The sequence below is a fragment of the Macaca mulatta genome, chromosome 1 (genome assembly GCF_049350105.2).
Source record: "Macaca mulatta isolate MMU2019108-1 chromosome 1, T2T-MMU8v2.0, whole genome shotgun sequence".
NCBI classification, from domain to species: Eukaryota; Metazoa; Chordata; class Mammalia; order Primates; family Cercopithecidae; genus Macaca; species Macaca mulatta.
Genome location: NC_133406.1, coordinates 38,087,074 through 38,102,940, shown reverse-complemented (window position 1 = coordinate 38,102,940; position 15,867 = coordinate 38,087,074). Strand labels below are relative to the sequence as shown.

At 36.1% G+C, this 15,867-nt stretch overlaps 1 protein-coding gene across 1 annotated transcript in view; it reads right to left on the bottom strand.

The window, feature by feature from the left end:
• The window catches only part of XPR1 (xenotropic and polytropic retrovirus receptor 1), a 262,003-nt gene that overhangs the window by 200,023 nt on the left and 46,113 nt on the right, over positions 1–15,867 (bottom strand). The window contains exon 2 of the mRNA XM_015122502.3: positions 9,066–9,117. Coding sequence (XP_014977988.1) covers positions 9,066–9,117 — 52 coding nt within the window. The remainder of the gene's footprint in view (positions 1–9,065; positions 9,118–15,867) is intronic.

Here is a 15,867-nt window from a genome sequence, read left to right as displayed (position 1 = left end):
GGAATACATTGATCCTGTGTACTAAAAAGAGATCTGTGGTCCTTGTTTCCCTCGTGAAGGATATTGGAAATAAAGATAAATTTGAGATATAACTTGGAATATTTTGCAGGTAACTATCACTAGAGGCAGATAAATGGTCCTTTACTATATTTTATACACTCAAGTCTGACAAATATCTATTGGCCAGTTTTTCACTTTCTGGAATCATACCTGAATTTTTCTTTGACACCATTTGACTGCTCCTTTCAAAATACAGCAGGTAGAAACACTTGAAGCAAATGCCTCATTTGGACTTCAAGCTCTAGTTCACAATTTGAAGAACATTAAAATGTATTTTTTAAATGTAAATGCATGAATATAGTAGGCTGAGAATGGCAGCTCATGCCTATAATCCCAGCACTTTGGGAGGCCAAGGCGAGAGGATCGCTTGAGCCCAGGAGTTCAAGATCAGCCTGGGAAACATAGCAATACCCTGTCTCTACAAAAAAATTTCTTAAATTATCCAGGCACAGTGGCATGGGCCTGTAGTCCTAGCTACTCGAGAGACTGAGGTGGGACAGTCTCCTGAGCTCAGGAGTTTGAGGCTGCAGTGGGCTATGATTGTGCCACTGCACTACAGCCTGGATGACAGAGTAAGATCCTGTCTCTAAAACAACAACTAAAAAAAAATTTTTTTAAGAATATGGTAGGCACAAAAGTGTCCCTTCCCCTCCACCAAAAAAGATATCTATATCAAATCCCTAGAATCTGTGATGTGATCTTACTGGGAAAAAGAGTCTTTGTAATGTAATTATAGATCTTGAGATGACATCATCCTGGATTGTCCACGCAGACCTTAAATCCAATGACAAATGTCCTTAGATACCCAGAGGACAGACAAAGGATAAGGTAAAGAGGCATGAATTGGAGTGGCCACAGGCCAAGAAAGCCAGCAATAATCAGAAGCTGGAAGAGGCAAAAAACGGATTCTCCCCCAGAATTCCAGAAGGAAGGTAGCCCTGCAGACACCTTGATTTCAGACTTCTGGCCTCCAAAACTGTGAGAGAATAAATGTCTGTCATTTTAAGCCACCAAGTTTGTGGTTATTACAGCAACTGAAGGAAACTAATACAAGAGATTATCTACTTTTCCAATTATTGACTTCCTCTTTTTTCTTCATACTGCCTCAGATAATTGAAGTCGATGCTACTCTAAATGATTTTTAGAGCATCTCTTTCATTTCAATGGCAGGAATTTTTCTTTTATTCAATGATACCTAGTACTGGAAAACCACTACTCTCTGATCACAACTTCATATGCTTCTTTCTAGCTTTCTCATTGCTTCTTTACTAAACACCTTAGGTGGTCTTGCCTAAAGAAAATGAAAAGAACTCAAGGAGGAACTTCCCTTACTTTGAACTCTGCCAACTTTAAACTTTAACAATTGCTCCAGCTTTCTAATGTCTACTTCAGGAAATTCTATCTGAAATCATCATATCCATCTGCTGTTACCTTTTCCTCTACAGTGTAGAGTCTACATTTTTAATTCCCAGACCTTTTTTGTTCCATGATTTAATGTTTTATCATTATCTTTTCCCTATTTCATGACCTTCTCTCAAACTTGGTAATAAAAAAGAAATGACACTGTGTGATAACTGAAACAGTGACTTTATATATTAGTGACTTTTACAGGTGATGAAATACTTTAAATACTAAAGATGCATTAAATACAGTGTCACAAAGAAAGGATTATAAACCTGTGTTCACAACATTTCTTCACCGCTTCCAGCTTCCTACTTGTATGCTACTAAAAACCGTATTTGTTTTCATAACATAATTTTACTATTTATATCATTATCTAATGTCATAACAATGGGCATTAAATTAGATCTAATTCTCTTTCTGTGAAAAAGAAGTAGATATTTCTTCAAATCAAGTATCAATGCTATCTGTTCTTCAGAAGTACACCTTGCCTATTAGCTAACTAGACTGAGGTTACTGACATCTTTATAGAACATACAAGTCCATTTTTGAAGTTAATAGTTCTTGTTATCTACAAGTTGTCACTGCCATAACACAAATGAACACGCAAATCATTTTCCAATGTAAACATGAAACAAATAATCAATAAGGCACATCCTTCAGAAGTAACTCCATTACATGACTTTTGAGTATCAATCAGGTCTTTTCATCCTTTCTAAAGGGAGTTAATGAAGAATAAAATACATCATTCTTAAAGAGATGGCAATTATTTTGTTGGCTTGGCTATTGTATCAACCTCCAATCTTAGCCATCTATATTTCTTTATGGCTCTCACAACAAGGCTCAGTGCCTACAGATAGATCTACCATTTCATTCTTGGGGTTAACCTCATTACTAGTCCCTTGTATAGTCTTCTCATGCAACATTAACTCACTTCAAGCAGAGACAATAAATGACTAGGATACCTTACTGACAAAACAACGTTAACAGAAAAATAGAACTTAGAAAAGCTACTCTCCTGCCTTTGCCCAGCTGAAAATGTAGCAGATTAAATATAGCTCTGCCTATTATAAACACCAAATTGTTTTATACCTAGGTCAGAAAAGTCATGTAAATAATTTTTTTCAAAATAAATATGCAGGATAACAAAGTGGAAACTGGGGGGGGGGGACAAGATTTAAAATAACATGAAAAAGTAATGTTATATAAATGCACATATTTGACAGTAATCCTATAAATGCGAAAACTACTTCATGAATTTTAGAAATGCAATTCAGTCTTCCATTCTCCAGAACTAAAAAGCAAGCTCATATCTGTTAAAACAACAAAGATCTGGGGACAGGGGTGACATGGAAGAAGATGCTTGAAGTGGACCCTGCCCATTGAAGCGTATAATAAGAATGAATAATTTACAAGCACACTTTCATCTTCAATGTCACTAAGAACTGAATTCTAAGGAGCTTAGGGAGACTGTAACACATCTGCTAACCAAATAGAATAAGCAGAGAGAACCTAAGCCAAAATTTCTAACAAAACCTGTTCACAAGACTGGGGAGGGAACAGGGAGACTAAAGAAGAAACGGCAGAAAAACAGAGACTAGTGTGGTGGCCAGTTACTTATGTCCTTATCTCTATTTATTTATCCAATTTCAGAAAGTCAGATAGCTGTATTAAGCTAACTGACTCAGAGATGAATTAAGCTAACATTAGCTATGTATACTCTCCATCAAAAGGAATGTATTATAACATAAAAACAGAAACAAAATATAAAAGGAAAATTATCAGTCAATAGGTCTATTTTAGTCTAAAAAATACATTCCACTGAGTAGATAAATATTTAAAAATCCTCTAACAACTTACATATGGTCTTTCAAATCTATGCCGATTTCATGTATCTTTGAAAGGAGGCATACTAAACATAAAAACTTTAGAAATGGTTTAATTAGTGTTTTAACAAAATACTCTCAATACTTCATAAAATATAATTTCTCGCAATAAAACATGATGCCACAAAAACAAAAAAACCTTTAAAATTATGATCTTGTATCATCTGCTCCTCTACTAATTTTTAAAAAATACCCTATGTGTCATCTCAGACTATACCTTATGAAATCAAAATGCCAGTACTGTAAAACAACTAATAATAATATGTTTGGTCATCTAACCAGCAGGTAAAATTCTGCATCTAAACATAATAGATCAAGAGAATTTGAAAAAATTTTAAAACACACACACACATGGAGAAGCAAGCTAGGTTAATTTACTCCTTTTTTCATAAACAGTACGTTGGCTTCAAGGAATTGAGGAAAATGATTCACTTTTATTCCTACTCAATAATGCGTCCGGTAAATACGTAAACTACGTGCCTATTTCAGATACTACATGTAAAAATTTTAAAAAGTCATAATCACTAGTCACAAGAGACTTACATTCCATAAAGAGAATTAATCAATTTTTTAAAACAAGATATCAGAAAGTAACAAATGCTATGCAAAGAAATAAACTAGAGTGATGCAATATAAAGTGACTAAGTGGCTACATCAGACCGCAAGAGGAAGCTTGGCCTGATTTAGGTAAAGAAAGAAAGGAGCCTAGGAAAAAATGGGGGAAATGTAGAAGGTGAGATCATGGACATTTATGATTTAGGACCAGATTATTTAGGGATTGTAGGTCACAAGTAACACATTTTTACATTACATCCTTGGATTATAAGAAGCAGTCTTTTAAAACTCACTGTCATGCTCTTTGTAAAACTATTGTTGGAGATACTATTCAACACACAAACAAAAGACTCTCCATGAGAGTCCAAGGAAGAATTTCCTCTCAAATTTCATGTTCAGTAAAAGCTATGTTTTTTGAGGAACTGGTGTAAATTCACCTTATATCAATTTTGAAATAATATCTTATTCTATCCTCTGAAAATTCAGAGTTGAATTTACATTGTGTCAATTGTACAAAATCTTATGGTATCTATTTTATTTAAACACATTTTTTTTTTTTTAGACAGAATCTCACTCTTTTGCCCAGGCTGCAGTACAGTGGCACCATCTCAGCTCACTGCAACCTCCATCTCCCACGTTCAAGCAATTCCCATTGCTTAGCCTCCAGAGTAGCTGGGACTACAGGCATGCGCCACCACACTCAGCTAATTTTTATATTTTTAGTAGAGCCACGATTTCACCATGTTGTCCAGGCTGGTCTCGAACTCCTGACCTCAAGTAGTCAGGAGACTACAGGTGTGAACCATTGCAACTGGCCAAATAAACTTTTAGCCTTAGAATAGTTTTAGACTTACAGAAAAGGTGCAAAGATAGTACAGAGAGTTCCAATATTCCCTCAACCCAGCTGCCCCTCTATCATTAACATCTTACATAAATATCGTACATTTGTCATAATCAATGAATCAATAATGATATATTATTATTAACTAAAATCAATACATTACCCAGATTTCTCTAGTTTATGCCTGATGTTCTTTTTCTGTTCCAGAATCTTCATGGTATCTATTCTATTAAATTTACTCTAGTTTTACTCTCACTATTCTATCTTCATTTTCCCCTTATTCTAAGTTCTGTAACTATTCCTATCTAATATGTGCGATCTTATTCTATAAACCTTCCCCAATACTTCTGGGAACTATATGGAGTAATAAAAAAATGAGGAGAGAAATTTATTGAAAGATACAATTTGCTTTATTCTAACAAGTTAAATAGCCTAGTATTTTTCAAAGTAATGTTTTTAAAAATTCTTAAATCTTTTAAAAATAGAGACACAACAAAATGTCCAATTAAAATTATATTCAAATATATCATTTGGAGAAAAATGCAAAGTCATTTTTTAAAAAGTCTTTTTATATTAGTTTAATCTCCAGAATTCTCTTTTGTTGTCAAATAGAGCAGTAATAATCCCAACTGTCATTATTGAGTCATGCAACCTTAAAGTGGTCTCAAAATACACAAATCTAAAACAAAGGTTAAGCAAAATGATCTTTTAATGTCCCTTTCCATTAGAAATATCAATTTCTTAGTTCCGTTACCTAGATTGACTATTGGATTCTCATATTTTTCCATCACAAATGAAGAGTAGAAAACATTGATACTTTTAAGCAAAAAATACATTTAAAAAGAATATGACAAAATGAAGTTTGAAGCTTTTCTTGAAATTAATTCAGAGGAAAAACTAAAATAGATTAATCAAATACAGCACATAATTTATATATATATAATTTCAAAATTATCCTGGGAAAGAGGGAAGACAGACAGTTTAAAAAAAAAAATAAAGATGTAAGGATGTGAGCATTTACCCAAGTAGATTAATTCCATAAAATTACTGAGACAGTAAACTGGGAGTAGGGAGCATGAGAAAAGGTAAAAGATATTTCAATTTATATTTTCCACAGTTCTATATCACTGAAAACTTGACACTTACAATGTCAAATGGGTACTATATGTAAGAATTGTTAAACTTAATTTATAAAGGTAAAAAATTATCTTGCCTCAGAACAACCCTGATTATTAAGGTATAATTGATTAACGCACTGATGGGAAACCTCCAGTTTGCAGTTTAATTTAATTTGTTACAAATATCAAGAGGTAGTATACTCACTGACATCAGGAATTTAAAAACCTCACAATTCTAGTCACTTTAATCCCCTAATCTACTGCCATGTATTCGATATTTACAAGTCTTTCTGCAGAAAAGCATAACAAAATAGTAAAAATTTAAATATGCCATTATTTAAAAAATCAATAGGCTAGGCACAGTGGCTCATGACTGTAATCCTAGCACTTGGGAGGCCAAGGTGGGTGGATCAGTTGAGGTCAGGAGTTCAAGACCAGCCTGGCCAACATGGCAAAACTGGCCAGGCAGGTCAACATGGCAAAACTCCATCTCTACTAAAAATACGAAAATTAGCTGGGCATGGTGGCAGGCGCCTATAATCCCTACACAGGAGGCTGAGGCAGGAGAATCACTTAAAACCCCAGGAGGCGGAGGTTGCAGTGAGCCAAGATCACGCCACTGCAAGCCAGCCTGGGTGACAGAGCAAGGCCCTGTCTCAAAAAGAAAAAAAAAAAAAGAAAAGAAAAATTAATAACATACTGTATAATCTGTAACACAGAATTCTAAGTCAATATCTCAGTCATATATTTCCAATGTAAATGGTTACACAAAAATACCAGTGATTACATAGAAGAGTAGGTAATGAAATGTATCAGAAATACCAGTGATTACATAGAAGAGTAGGTAATGATATACGTCAGAAATATATCAGAAATACCAGTGATTACATAGAAGAGTAGATAATCAAATGTATCAGAAATATATCTGAAATTCACTCTCAAAGGATGAAACAAAATAACTAGGAATTTGAATGTGTCTGTTTGAGTAATAGAGAGCAAATTAAAGTAAAATAATTTCTCAATACACTGAAATTGTTATGTTGACTTGCTTTTGAGAAAAAGCCCATTTTATCAATGAAGTTAAGGTAGTACCCTGAAATGTCCTACTAAGAAGAAAGTAATACTTCACTATAAAACTATAGTTGTATAGTATGTTTACATGAAAGTATAAAGAAAGAATGTGTGCAGATGTTTTTCTTGTGAAAGTAGTACATGTTCCTACAATACTTCCCCTATAACATGGTCCAAAGAAGTTAATGTCTCTGGACAATGAGAGAAAGAAAAGGCTCTTAACTATAAATATTTGTCATTTTGAACATATTTTCACAAAACTCAGTTTTTCTCTAATAACAGCTGAAAGAAAATTTTAAAATACTAGAAACATGCTCCAGCCTAAAAGGGATGAATAAATATCATCATCATTTTCAATATATCTCAGAGTATCTTTGCTGCAAACAGAATAGTAAAATAAGTGAACCAATATTAAAGCAAGTTACACAGGGTTAGGAATCAGTTCAGCTTCTACAGAATTTCATTTTTCTTATATTTTTTAAATAGTTAAAGGAGGTATTCTTTATAAGAGATAACCAAATAAAAAACTAAACATATTGATAAACCTTAAGTGTCCTGAGTTAAATATTAGAGAATTACATATATTATAGTCTAAAATTCAGTGACATGAAACTAACTGCCAATTCCTGACTTAATATAAGAGAAAAGATTTTTACATGTTCAGAGGAAATATGTTTTTAATTCAGAATGGTTTGAGATGAAAGATGGATATTTCTATATGACTGATGAAATGATACTTTTCACTATAAATCTACAGTTTTATTAAACAACTTCACTATCTGTTGTCATAAGAACAAGTCTCTAATAGCTTGTCACTAGAATAACTTCACAGAATTGGTGTCTTATAAAGATATTATTCTGTACATCCAACTTAGAATATTCTCGATACATATTTTTTCGCACTCAACTCTCATTTTAAAAACCTGATGTAGAATTTTAAAAGAATAAACTAGTTCAACCATTGTGGAAAACAATGTGGCGATTCCTCATGGATCTAGAACTAGAAATACCATTTGACCCACTGATCCCACTACTGGGGATATACCCAAAGGATTATAAGTCATGCTGCTATAAAGACACATGCACACATATGTTTATTGCGGCACTATTCACAAAAGCAAAGACTTGGAATCAACCCAAACATCCATCAGTGACAGACTGGATTAAGAAAATGTGGCACATATACACCATGGAATACCATGCAGCCATAAAAAAAGGATGAGTTCGTGTCCTTTGTAGCGACATGGATGCAGCTGGAAACCATCATTCTCAGCAAACTATCGCAAGAACAGGAAACCATCATTCTCAGCAAACTATCGCAAGAACAGAAAACCAAACTCCACATGTTCTCACTCATAGGTGGGAACTGAACAATGAGATCACTTGGACACAGGAAGGGGATCATCACACACCGGGTCCTATTGTGGGGGGTGGGGGGGAGCGGGGAGGGATAGCATTAGGAGATACACCTAATGTAAATGAAGAGTTAATGGGTGCAGCACAACAACATGGCACATGTATACAGATGTAACAAACCTGCATGTTGTGCACATGTACCCTAGAACTTAAAGTATAATAAAAAAAAAAAAGAATATCCAGCCTCAGAAGGAACATTCTCCCTCAAGAACAGTTGTTGAATTAGCTCCTATTTACTGACATAAGAACATGTACACATGTATACATAAACATGCTTACACACACACACACACACATCGATTGTAAACATTCTCCATTGTTTTACTGGTCCCACTCTAAAGGCATGACATAAACAGAAAGGAAAAGCTGTGTTGTGCAAATTATGGACGAAGGAAGGACGGGAGGGGAGGGGAGGGGAAGTAAGGAAGCATTACAGAGAAAAACTTCTGACTAAACCAATACATATGATACACAGTCCTAAGATGACATAAGGACATAGTAAAAGATCTGTCATAGGGTAAAGGTGAACTAGACAAGAGAAAAATTTAGAATAAAATAGAAAATAATCAGTATATATATTATTAAAAGGAAAAAAAGACCTATATAATAGGACAGTTTTAGTTTTATCATCATATTAGTTTTATACTCTGCAGTACAAAATATCTTTCCTTAAAAAGAGGTTTTCTGTGATTAAACTTAAGGGTTAATTCATCTTACCTTCCACAGAAGGTGCCTGGTCCTGAGCTGAATACAGCATATCCTTAAAAGCCTATTAGAAAGAAAGAAAAACAATATATGAAATCATGAGTAAGCTTTATACTGAAAGTATCTGAAGCTAAATAGTTCTTTTTCAATATTCAGTGAACACACATAGTTCCCTAAATTGATAAACACTTCAATTAACATTTATAAACTAAAATCCAAACATTATACCTTCACATCAGTCCAGTATTGTCCAATTTTTAGGATGAGGGCTAACTTGTATACTTTAAAATTAAGGAACAGCTGGAAAAGGATGAAAAATCACCTGAGAGATTATAAACTCTCTTGACTAAGAAAAAACACTGAAGAAAACAGAACAAAAGTCCTACAGAAAAAAACTAGAAAACTGCATAAGAAACTATCAAGAATTGGATACAAGTATCTTTTTAAAATTGTAGTAAGGTATATGTAACATAAAACTCACCATCTTAACCATATTTAAATGTACAGTTCAATAGTGTTAAGTACATTCACACTGTTGTGCAACCATTCTCCAGAACTCTTTTCATCTTCAATACTTTTTTTAATGAAATTTTATTTTTTATAGCCGGGCGTGGTGATGCACACCTGTAATCCTAGCTACTCAGGAGGCTGAGGTGGGAGGATCGCTTGAACCCAGGAGGCGGAAGTTGCAGTAAGTCAAGACTGTGCTACCACACCCCAGCCTGGGAGACAGACACAGAGTGTGCTACCACATCCCAACCTGGGAGACAGGTTAAAATGATGTTCATTTTAACCATCTCAAAAATAAATAAAAAATAAAAAAATAATTTTTTTAAGAAATTTTATTTTTAATCCACAAATAATAACTGTACATATGCCTGGGGTACACAGTGACATTTCAATACATATGGTCTATAGTGATCAAATCAGGGTAATTAGGATATCCATCATGTAAAACATCTATAATTTTTTGTATTGAGAACATTCAATATCCTCCTTCTAGCTATTTGAAACTATATACCATTGTTAACTATAGTCATCCTACAGTGGTACAGAACACTAGAATTTATTCCTCCTATCTAGCTGTGTAATTCTGTATCCTTTAACAAATCTCTCCCTATCCTCCCCCCTGCCCTCTTCCCTTCCCAGCCTCTAGTATCCTCTGCACTACTTTTTATTTCTATGAGATCAACTATTCTTAGGTTCCACATGTGAGTGAGAACACGTGGTGTTTAACTTTCTGTTCCTGGCTTATTTCATTTAACCTAATGTCTTCTAGTTCCATTCATGTTGTCACAAATAATAGAATTGCATCCTTCTTATACTGAATAATGTTCCTTTGTGTATATACACCACATCTTTAGCCATTCATCTGCTGTTGGACACTTAGGTTGATTCCCTATCTTGGCTATTGGCTAGTGTTGCAATAAGAATAGGGTACAGATGTCTCTTTGGTTTACTGACTTCCTTTCCTTTGAATACACGCCCAGTAGTGGCATTGCTGAATCATATCGTATTAATAGTTCTATTTGGGCCGGGCACAGTGCTCACACGCCTGCAATCCCAGCATTTCAGGAGGCCGAGGCGGGCGGATCACGAAGTCAAGAGATCGAGATCATCCTGGCCAACATGGTGAAACCTCATCTCTACTAAAAATACAAAAATTAGCTGGACATGGTGGCACGTGCCTGTAGTCCCAGCTACTCAGGAGGCTGAGGCAGGAGAATTGCTCGAACCTAGGAGGCAGAGGTTGCAGTGACCCAAGACTGCACCACTGCACTCCAGCCCGGCAACAGAGTGAGACTCCGTCTAAAAAAAAAAATTCTATTTGTAGTTATTTGAGGAATCTCCATACTGTTCTCCATAGTAGCTGTACTAGTTTACATTCCTAACAACAGAGTATAAAACTTACTTTTTCTCTGCATCCTTACTAGCATTTTTATTGCTTTTTTGTTTTGTTTTGTTTTTTGCCATTTAGATAATAGCCTAACTGGGGTGAGATGATACCTTACTGTGGTTATGATTTGCATTTCTTTGATGAAGAGTGATGTTAAGCATTTTCTTCACTTATTTGTTAGCCACTTGTACATCTTCTTTTGAAAAATGTCTGCTCAGATCACTTGCCCACTTTTAAATCAATTTTTTTTTTTGCTGTTAAGATATTTGAGTTCCTTGTATATTCCAGATATTAATCCCCTGTAGTGTGAGTAGTATGCAAATATTTTCTCTTATTTTATAAGTTCTTTTTTCACTCTGTTGTTTCCTTTGCTGTCCATGAGCTTTGTAGTTTGACATAAACCCGTTTTTGTTTTTGTTGCCTGTGATTTTAAGTTCTTACTTATGAAATCTTTTCCCAGACCAATGTCCTAAAGCATTTTTCAGTGGTGATCTGGAAAGTCTTCCCTAAGGTTTAGGACTATAAAGATAGTATGGTTTATAGTTTGCTTCCCCCCCCCTCAAAACCACACTCTAGATTAGCTAACAACTGTATTTAGGTAATTTGGATGGCTGCAGTTTAATCTCTCAATAAGTCGTTGGGGAACAGGAACGAGAAATATTTCTCTATATCTATCAAAATGGTAAAAATCAATTCAGTGGATGAGGATATCCACAGTTTCAAAGCTTCAAATACCATCTAAACACTGGTGATGCCCATACTGGCCTATAGCAGAATTCCTCAAACTCAGTTAATATTAGCATTTTGGGCCAGATAATTCTTTGTTGTGGGGGCTGCTCTGTGCATTATAGAATTTTTAGTAGCATTCCTGGCATCCAGAGACCCATTAGATAACAGTACCAATCCCCACCCTCCAGCTGTGAAAACTAAACATTGCCGAATGTCCCTTGAAGTCAAAAACGTCCCTCCCCAGAACCAGCACAAATATTCAAGCATATAAATACCATAAAGGAAGAAGTAAACTTCCAGAGTAACCCACTCTTTCAAAGAAAAGAATACAGGTACTCAAGTCCAGTAAATTATATTCTTCCCAAGTGAATTTACTATTTGCTCTATTAGTGGCCGAACTGTCAGATCCATGACTAACCAGGCCTAATAATATAGACTAAAAAATTTCCAATGAAACAAGAGAAATTAAAATTTTTAAATCAATGCATTTTTGTTCATTTTAACCAAAGTTTTATTGAAATACTGGATGTACAAAAATGGAAAATGATGTATGTACAAAATTTTTTAATGTCACATATACTTAAATCCAAAAAATATTCAGTAATATTCACTACTTATACAGAATCTGAAGCAATACAAAAATGCAACTGAGGTATAATAAAAAATTAATATTTGGTCTTTGTGTCCAGTACCTGGCATAGAGCTCCAAAAGCCTTTGGAATATACTGTCTTTTATATAGTAATGAGATAGCTCAATGGGAGGAAGTCGGACAAAGGGTCCTAATGAGATAGCTCAATGGGAGGAAGTGGGACAAAGGGTCCTAGATGCTTCATGGTGGCTGGTCACCAAAAAAAATCAAGTGATTAGAGGATTAGAACTTTCAGCCCCACCTCCAGACCTCTGAAGAATGGAGAAGGGTTGAAGATTGAGCTCAATCACTAGTAGAAAAGGATTTAATCAACTGTACCTGTGTAATGAAACCACCATAAAAACCCTTAAACATCAAGGTTCAGAGAGCTTCCAAGTTACTGAACACATGAATGTGCAGGCTGTGTGCCATCCCCATCCTATCATCTTGCACTGTGCATCTCTCCATTAGGCTGTTTTTAAGTTGTATCCTCTATAATAAATCTGTAATGGTAAGTACAGTGCTTTCCTAAGTACTGTGGGTAGTTCTAGCAAATTATCAAACCTGGAGGTGGGAATCATGGGACTCCTCAAATTTGCAGAGGCAGGAAGAAACTGAAAACACCTTTGCAAAAACTATAACTTAGAAAATTATTACAGTGCAACAGATCTGACCTAACCAACTCCACCTTGCTTCTAACCTCCAAACTGTCCTTGTTCATTCCAGGGCATAGGCCAAACTAACTTTGGGAGGAACATAGTTTAGAGTTCTACTTTGAAACAAAGACGATATTAACCCTTTCCCAAAACAAACTACCTTCCTGCCTGGAGACTAGACTGTCTTTGTAGTACTAACTAGTCAAAAGATTAGAAATTATGGTTTAGAAGTCATGTAGCTGGAGGTTGCAAGATTCTGAACCTCTTCAAATTGCTCTTGGGGATAACATCACTATTACAAAACTAAGATCACTGCCTGAGACACTTTGCAGACCCTGTCCTCTGAGCTGGCACCACCCAGATCAATAAACTGGCTCATCTGGTATCGTGGTCCCCACTCAGGAACTGACTCAGCACCAAGAGGACAGCTTCGACTTTCTATGATTTCATCTCCAACCCAACCGATCAGCACTCCCGACTCACTGGCCCACTACCTACCAAATTATCCTTATAAACTCCAATCCCCGAATTTTCGGGGAGACTGATTTGAGAAATAATAAAACTCTGGTCTCCCGTGTAGCCGGTTCTATGTGAATTAAACTCTTTCACTATTGCAATTCCCCTGTCATAACAAATTGGCTTCTGTCTAGGCAGTGGGCAAGGAGAAACACTTGGGCGGTTACAAAATGTGGGTAGCCCGGGCATCCCATTTGCAGCTAGCATCTTAAGCAGGGGCAGTCTTATGAAATGGAGCCCTTAAGCTGTGGGATCTGTACTACCTCCAGGTAATCAGTGTCAGAATTGAACTCAATTGTTGGACACCCAGCTAATGTTAGAAATTTGGTTTCTGGTGTCACAAAAAAGATAACACATTTGGTCCCAGAAGTGGTGTCATCAAACATCATACTATTCTGTTAAAACCAGAACCCCACCCCCGCCCACAAACAAAAAACACCACACCACAGATTAACCCTGTGGGGAAACCTTTATTAATGGACCACATCTTTTCTTTTATTTATTTATTTTTTTACTTTCAATATGTGAACCTTATGGTATGTGAATTATAACTCAAAGCAGTTATTTTCTTTAAAACATGACAAAGGAAAAAATGTTTCATTTTTAATAAAATAGTTGCTAAGGTCCACAATTAGATTCTGAGTTGTTGTTATTATTATTATTATTATTATTATTATTGTACTTTAAGTTCTAGGGTACATGGGCACAACGTGCAGGTTTGTTATGTATGTATACATGTGCCATGTTGGTGTGCTGCACCCATTAACTCGTCATTTACATTAGGTATATCTCCTAAATGCTATCCCTAACCCCTCCCCCTACCCCACGACAGGCCCCAGTGTGTGATGTTCCCCTTCCCGTGTCCAAGTGTTCTCATTGTTCAATTCCCACCTATGAGTGAGAGCATGCAGTGTCTAGTTTTCTGTCCTTGCGATAGTTTGCTGAGAATATTGGTTTCCAGCTTCATCCATGTCCCTACAAAGGACGTGAACTCATCATTTTTTATGGCTGCATAGTATTCCATGGTGCATATGTGCCACCTTTTCTTTTTTTTGTTTGTTTTTTTGTTTTTTTGTTTTTTTGTTTTTTGAGACGGAGTCTCGCTCTGTCGCCCAGGCTGGAGTGCAGTGGCCGGATCTCAGCTCACTGCAAGCTCCGCCTCCTGGGTTCACGCCATTCTCCTGCCTCAGCCTCCCGAGTAGCTGGGACTACAGGCGCCCGCCACCTCGCCCGGCTAGTTTTTTGTATTTTTTTTTTTAGTAGAGACGGGGTTTCACCGTGTTAGCCAGGATGGTCTCGATCTCCTGACCTCGTGATCCACCCGTCTCGGCCTCCCAAAGTGCTGGGATTACAGGCTTGAGCCACCGCGCCCGGCCGAGCCACCTTTTCTTAATTCAGTCTATCATTGACGGGCATGTGGGTTGGTTTCAAGTCTTTGCTATTGTGAATAGTGCCGCAGTAAACATATGTGTGCATGTGTCTTTATAGCAGCATGATTTATGATCCTTTGGGTATATACCCAGTAATGGGATGGCTGGGTCAAATGGTATTTCTAGTTCTAGATCTTGAGGAATCGTCACACTGTCTTCCACAGTGGTTGAACTAGTTTACAGTCCCACCAACAGTGTAAAAGTGTTCCTATTTCTCCACATCCTCTCCAGCACCTATTGTTTCCTGACTTTTTAATGATCACCATTCTAACTGGTGTGAGATGGTATCTCATTGTGGTTTTGATTTGCATTTCTCTGATGGCCAGTGATGATGAGCATTTTTTTCATGTGTCTGTTGGCTGCATAAATGTCTTCTTTTGAGAAGCGTCTGTTGATATCCTTTGCCCACTTTTTGATGGAGTTTTTTTTTTCTTGTAAATTTGTTTAAGTTCTTTGTAGACTCTGGATAATAGCCCTTTGTCAGATGCGTAGATTATAAAAATTTTCTCCCACTCTGTAGGTTGCCTGTTCACTCTGATGGTAGTTTCTTTTGATGTGCAGAAGCTCTTTAGTTTAATTAGGTCCCATGTGTCAATTTTGGCTTTTGTTACCATTGCTTTTGGTGTTTTAGACATGAAGTCCTTGCCCATGCCTATGTCCTGAATGGTATTGTCTAGGTTTTCTTTTAGGGTTTTTATGGTATTAGGTCTAACATTTAAGTTTCTAATCCATCTTGAATTAATTTTTGTGTAAGCTGTAAGGAAGGGATCCAGTTTCAGCTTTCTACAAATGGCTAGCCAGTTTTCCCAGCACCATTTATTAAATAAGGAATTCTTTCCCCATTTTTTGTTTTTGTCAGGTTTGTCAAAGATCAGATGGTTGTAGATGTGTGGTACTATTTCTGAGGGCTCTGTTCTGTTCCATTGGTCTATATCTCTGTTTTGGTACCAGTACCAT